Source organism: Nelumbo nucifera, chromosome 2 (assembly GCF_055504915.1).
Source record: "Nelumbo nucifera cultivar China Antique chromosome 2, China Antique-T2T, whole genome shotgun sequence".
Lineage (NCBI taxonomy): Eukaryota > Viridiplantae > Streptophyta > Magnoliopsida > Proteales > Nelumbonaceae > Nelumbo > Nelumbo nucifera.
The window spans coordinates 3102558-3109407 of NC_142650.1; the positions used below are offsets into that span (position 1 = coordinate 3102558).

Consider the following 6850-nt stretch of genomic DNA (forward strand, 5'->3'; position numbering starts at 1 on the left):
ATATTAAAATTCATATAAAATAAAATTTTAAGATATTTTTAATTTTTTGTCCATTTTTAATTTATGTTAAATTTTCATTATTTTTTCTCAAAATTTGTAAAAAATATGACTTGACCCAACCCACAGCCTGGCCAGGCCCATGGTTCGACCAGTGGACCAGCCCGGTCTGTGGCATGACATAGGCTCGCACGGGCTCAAGCCATGGGCCATGCCTATAGCCGACCCCTCAAAGTATCAGGGAGAGAAGCACAGCCCGCATTTTGCATGGGCCTCACGCAAGCCGTGCTATGCCGGTTCAATACGGCCGGATTTACGCCTCTATGTACGGGTAGCTCGCTTTTTAAGCCTCGGTAGAAATGGTGGGGACGTGGTTACATGGGAACATCATCATTACTCAGACTATGTTGGTTGGAGAAACAGCATAAAGAAGAATATGAAAGAATGGAGATAAAGATAGTGATGAGAAACTTAAAAGCAAGGTCATAAAGAATTATGACCAAACTTTTTTGACGACGAGCAACAGTACTACCACCACCCATGAATGATTGTAGGTTTCAGGAGAGATGGTGTTAGAAAAAATAATAGACAGCCCCACGAGTCCCCCACTGAGCACTGGGCACTCTCCCCGTCAAGTTGCAGAGAATGTTGTTGTTTACTTGAAGATAATTTGCAGAGGGTTAACTAAACACTAAACAGGAAATATAGATTGAAGAACCCAAATTATAAAATCTATACTAAAGACACATACAGGCATAATAATGAAAGATTAATTAAAAAAAAAAGAGAAAAGAAAAGGAAAAATCAAAGCCCATTTCATTTAATCTCGATCCATGGAACTCTGATGGAACATGGGTTTCTTGTTAGCTGGTCTGATTGTTGAAGGGGAAAGAAGACAGTGGTAGTACTTGTGACGAACTTGAATGGCTCTGTGGTAAATGATGATGGTGAGGAATCTCCTTTTCTTTGTTCTTACCAACAAAGATTGTGATAAAAGATCTTTCTTCCTCATCTGTGACGGTTGATGGAGTAGGAGCTTTCATCACGTCATCCTGAACAGGCCCAGCATTTTTCTGGGTCCTTTTCTCAGCTTCTTCCATCAGTTTTCTTCTGTACAATTTTTCCTCTGCATCCTTCAAGAACTTGAATTTTGGAGGAGGGGAAGACCTTATCCTATTCAACTCTGCATCTATTGATGCTTCGAAGAGAGGATTGAACCCATGGTGGTTATAACGGTCCATAGGGGTTAGAGGAGGAGCGAAAAGGGGCGGAGAAGACAGAGGAGTCAAAAATGGAGTCTCCAGTGTAAGGAGATCACTCAAACTCCTACTTCTTGATCCTTTCCGGCTTTTATCACTTCTAGACCTTCCGTCTTCAGACTCCAAATCCTCTGCTGTCTCTTCTTTGATGGTGAAGAGGAATCTTGGGGGGCCTGAGAGATTGTGCAACCTCATGAGCTCCGTTTCCATGCCGTCCTCTCCAAAAGATTTTAGCAAAAAATCCTTGTTTGAGCCTGAATGTAAGTGAACTTGATTCTCTGATTCATGGGCATGGGCATCAGTGATTCTCACAGTAGTCCAAAGTTCTTGTGGGTTCAGAGCCGTGGAGCTCAACAAAGATGGTTTCTTACAGCAGAATAGATAGAAAAGTTCTCTCACGGAGTTGCTATAATCATCTTCAATTTCTCTGTTGGTGGTTCTCTTCTTCCACCATAACAAGTAGTAAAGCTCTGCAACGAGAGCTAAGAGAAGACAGCCGAAAACCAGACTAAGACCGATTCCTAAACTGCTCAAAGATCTCATATTTGGCTAAATCACAGTCACCAAAACCCTCATCTTCCTTGAAAACCAATAATGTATCCCGACTTCGCCTGAAGATCGCAAAGACCAAAAAACCACATACCTGCTAAAACAGCCGAAAGATCCAAGCTTTTATTGAAAATTACATTCTTCTAAAGACCACATGTCCTGATTATAATGCTCAAAGATCCTACCTTTTGCCTGAAACCCATATCAACAATATCACCCATCTTTGCCAAAAACCTCAGTATCTCACCTCATAGGCCAAAATGCAAACATCTAGAGGGGGATGGGTGGATGAGGATTGAGGAGAGAGATCCTCTAACGCTGAAGAAGAATCTCATCTTTTACTTGAAAACCACTACTCCTGCAAAAATGCTTCATTCCAGAAACCAGCTACAATAATGGGTGGGGCAGAGAGCCAGAGATCGGCAAGGCCTTTCAATTTTTTTGTATGGTTAGAGAGTCGCATCTCGCTTACTTCGAGGGCTGCTCACATGGGTGCAAGGTAAGGAAAAGGAAAAGGGCTATGTCATTTATTGAAAATTGAAATTGCAATTCTGCTCTCAAACAGAAAAAAAAAAAAAAAACTGGAAAAATGAAAACCAGTGCTCATTTCTCTGCCAGGCCAATGATGCCTAATGGAGATATCAATCACGTCGACAGCAGAACTGTTATTATATACTCCCGATAATACAATAATAACGATCTCACAATAATCAAAGTTGTTAATTCGGATGACCCTAATGTCATGTCCTTAAGAGCATTGGATTCCCTGAAACTTTGATAGGTCAGAGAGAGAGGAAGTTTCTGCTGTTTCTACTTGGTTAGGGTCTGCCGTGAACAACGCTATAAGCCAACGATATGTTGCTGTGTTAACCATCAGCATGACTTGTGTGAATTTGGGACCTAATGTTAGGGTACAGTTGTCTGTTGTCCACCGCTGATAAACAACGCATCGTTGGTCTTACAGCGATTTGGATTTTGGACTCGTTTCCATTTTCTAGTTAACTTCTGCGAGATATACGAGTCCACTTCCACTATAATGGACTTGGACTGAGCTCGAAAATTGTGGGCCTTTGGAAGCGGCACAGTGCTAGGGCCTAGGGGGCAATATTTTTGGCTCCTACCATAGTCAGAAATAGACCTGTTCATGGGCCGGGTAGCCTGATGGCCCGGTCCATACCCCGGTAAGACTTGGTCATGTAATTAGGTCCATGGGCCTAATACAGTAAGTCCGACCGTGTTTCGGGCCGGGCTCAGGATTTGTCAAAAAAGTCCGGCCCGGCCCGACTCAGTATTATATATTATATAAAATATATAATATGTATTTTATATATTATATAAAATATATAAATAATATAATATTTATTTATAATTTAATATATACATTTTTATTTTTTTCTTTATAATTTCTCTCTCTCTCTCTATCTATCTATCTATATATATATATTCAGCCGCTAATAGTATGGGTTAAATTTCGGGCTCGGGCCCAGGCCTGGGCTTTTTATGAGGGCCGGGCTCGGGTTCGAGCCTTAGAAAATTCTGTTAATACAGAGTGAAAGCCCAGCCCGAGCCTGGCCTGGCCCGGCCCATGAACAGGTCTAGTCAGAATGTCAGATGACTCATTCCAAAGCGAGTTCACATCTGTGCCCCACTAGGGGCGCCCCACAATGTCCTACAGCGCATCCCTGCCGTGTATTGAAAATATCTCCTGACGATAATATCAAACCTGATGATATCATCATCGGGAGATGTTTCCAATATAAGGCAGAGATGCATTGTGGGACGTTGTGGGTGCCCCATCGTGGAGCACAGATCTGAACTCGATCAAAGCGCCCAATCACCTTTTCATTTTCAGATCTAAACCCTAAACCTCTACACCTTAAATTATAGGATAAACCCTGAAATCTAAACATTAAACCGTTAAATCCTAAATCCTAAAATCTTAAACCCTTAAATCTTAACACTCTAAACCTTAAATCCTAAAATCTAAATTTTAAACCCTTAAATCTTAAATTCTAAACCCCTAGACTTCTAGTTATTGAATAAAATGTCTCTGTTCAGATGTTTGTCCTCCAAGTAGATAGAATCCAATGGTGGTGTTAGTAGTTAGGTGTCTTAAAATATGCCCACTTGCCCAGCCTTATAGTGTTGAATTTGAATTGACTTGGGTAGATTATTCTAAACACGAACCCAACCTTTTAAACAAGCTAATGGATCACGATCTCGTATTCAGTGCGTGACAATTATATATATTGAATCAAAACAATGCTGATCATTTAAAGGTTGGTCCATATAGAAAAAATTAAAAGTGCTACATTTCAAAAGAAGTAAGCCTTTATCCATGATAATAATTGTTTAAGCAATACATAATTATATAATTAATTATTTTAATAATACACTACTCGTCACTGTACTGAATGAAAGCCCAATTCAAACTAAGATGTAATTTGTACAGTACATGATATTTATAGTATTCAAATTCTCAAACCAACAAACAATTGCAAGGAATTAATGAGAGATAATGAAAATCAAATTATTGTAGAATTACTTAATTTAATAATTTTCTAAACGTGCAAAACAACTTGATTTTATACAGATCTTATTCCAAGCTAACATGGCCTATTAGGATCTCTATTTTTGGTTTTAGTGGTTAACTGTATTCATTTTTTCATTCTACGATTAATTAGTTTTTTGAGTAAAACAATTTTTTTGGCCTTTCAAGCGTGATTAAACTCATAAAAATTATTCAACAGAATAAAATCATGTAGTAAATATATTCATGATTAATATGGACAATATTATACTTTTGGAATTAGGCTACAGCCTACAGTGAGACATATGTCGATGTCCGTTACCTAAATTTAATTGACAAAAGACAATAATTGCTATAATAAATCACCAGTCTAACTATGGGTTTACCCAAAACTGGGTTGGACACTTGGATGGTGGACCATACACCTGCATAGGTCCAAATCCGATCTTTTTTTTTTTTGGATAATAGATCTGGGGTTCAACTTCATTGAACAATGGAGTGAAAATCGCAGAAATACAATGAAATTGAGATACAGTGTATGCGTCTGTTTGAAGTAAGCAAGCAAAGTAGCAACCCAGACTTATCGTGATTGTAGTTTCTTTTCTTGCACTTCCTGCACAAACCAATTATTGTGTGACAGGTTTCTAGAATTAATGTACAACTCAATTCTCCTGATTGGTTGGTTGAAAAACAAACAAAAAAAAAAGGTTTTCACATAAATAGCTTTCAACAAAAAGGTTGAAAAACATAAATTGTTTGGCAAGCACAAAGAAAACATTTTTCATGCCTGCAATAACCATCAACAATGCTGACTTGGTGGGTATTGATTGAGGTTGAGGATTGATAACAGAAGGTAGGAAGGTGGCTTTAACTTTTTGCTGTTGGCCCGTAGGCAAAATCAGATTCCGTCCACACTGGAAACAAGCATAGAGGATTCCTCCAAAAGAGCATTTCAAATAAAAGGAGATCCATGATTTTCAAAATCGGTCCGGATCGGAAAAACCGGGAACTTGTCAGGTGACTGGTTCTATTTTTTATCAAAATCAAATTTTGATCAAAAAAATGTTGATTTGGTCAGCAAACCGCTGACTTGGGTGGTCGAACCATTTGAACCATTCAACAGTTTTGACCGTTTTTTAACTTTTTTAATTTTTTATCAAAATGAACCATTCGACTCGGGAATCGAACCCTTGATCGGTTCATTCCTCGGTTTGTTTTTAAAAACCTTGGAGGGATCCGTCACCAATGCTTAAGAGATTGAGAGACTTAAAGCCTCTTCAGAGTTCAGATAACAGGTGAACCACCTTGTTTCCCTAATGATTGGTGTGACTTATCTTAGCTTCTTCAAAGTGATGAAGGAAGGCCCTACAATTGGCAATTATGGGGGTTGATGAAAGCATGAAAATGTATATCTAAAGTATACTCAATAATTGACATTTGTAAAATAAAGAGCTTAAAAGTAATATTTTTTCATAATAATTTTATAAATGTCAATTTTTATGCTAAAAAAATTAATAATTGAATGAAGAAAAGCCCAAACATAGGTCCAAGAAACCCAATCCCAAGTTCCATGACCCAAGTATGAGTGCTGATTCGTTTCCCGCTTTACTCTGAACAGGGTCCGGTATTTTGGGCATATCTTTCTCTACAGATGTCAAAATTTGATGATTTTTGAAGATATAGACAGCTAAGAGATTAGGCTACAATTCATCTGTTGATAACTTTTTCTAAATCAATCTCTATCAAGGCAAAAAATTGGGGGATAAGATGCAGATTTGGGTGAGCAGATTGAGGAGCCTCGCGGCACAATAAAAAGGAAAAATCTGACTTAAAAGAGGGGACGACTTCCAGAGGTTATTTTGGCATTATTTTCTCAGTCTTTCACAAAAGAGAAGATGAGAGAATGACGTCAAAGCGTGGCTAAAGCTTCAACAAGGCTAGGGAGGATCTTGATCGATGAGTTTTACTTGTTATTTTACTTTAATTCATTGAGAGATTTCAATGTTTAGTTTTGTTCTTGAGAGATTTCTTTTATTATTTTGATAAACCCAGAAGTTATATTCTTCAATTTCCATATAAGATTAGTCATGCACTTTTTATGTGCAATTTGTTAGAAAATAATTGATTGGATAGATTTATTTTATGGGTTGATCATTGATTGCAATACTATCAATCTGATATATTGTCATTCTTGGGTAGCTTGTAAGAATAGATCATTCAGTTCTTCATCGAAAATTAATTCTCTCGGAACAAATACTTTTATTCTTGTCGTTGGCTTCAAAGTTATATTTTTCGATTGTTTGTTTGGGATGTGAAACTTGCAACTGAGTAATAAATAGGAATCAAAGTCGAGACCAGTTAAGCAAATTGATCAAGTGAATCTTGAAGCCTTGTTCATCACAATACTACTTTTCATCTTTTAATCATTGTTACTTTTATTCATATATTTTTGCTCTTATTTTTATTTTTAAAAAATCATTTTTTCTAGGTTATTCACTCTTAGCAATAACTCATT

The 6850-nt window shown here is 37.6% G+C and overlaps 1 protein-coding gene across 1 annotated transcript; it reads right to left on the bottom strand.

Moving 5' to 3' along the window:
* Positions 1 to 704: 704 nt before the first annotated feature.
* On the bottom strand, positions 705 to 2275 carry LOC104594570 (Putative membrane lipoprotein). The gene is made up of 2 exons (XM_019197238.2): positions 1991 to 2275; positions 705 to 1899 (listed from the first exon to the last, which is right to left on the bottom strand). The coding sequence occupies exon 2, from the start codon at positions 1797 to 1799 to the stop codon at positions 861 to 863; it is 939 nt and encodes a 312-aa protein (XP_019052783.1). The 5' UTR covers positions 1800 to 1899; positions 1991 to 2275; the 3' UTR covers positions 705 to 860.
* Between the last annotated feature and the right edge of the window lie 4575 nt (positions 2276 to 6850).

Bases quoted from the DNA above. Each gene is read 5' to 3' on its own strand.
- LOC104594570 (XM_019197238.2), bottom strand. From the start codon at position 1,799: ATGAGATCTTTGAGCAGTTTAGGAATCGGTCTTAGTCTGGTTTTCGGC.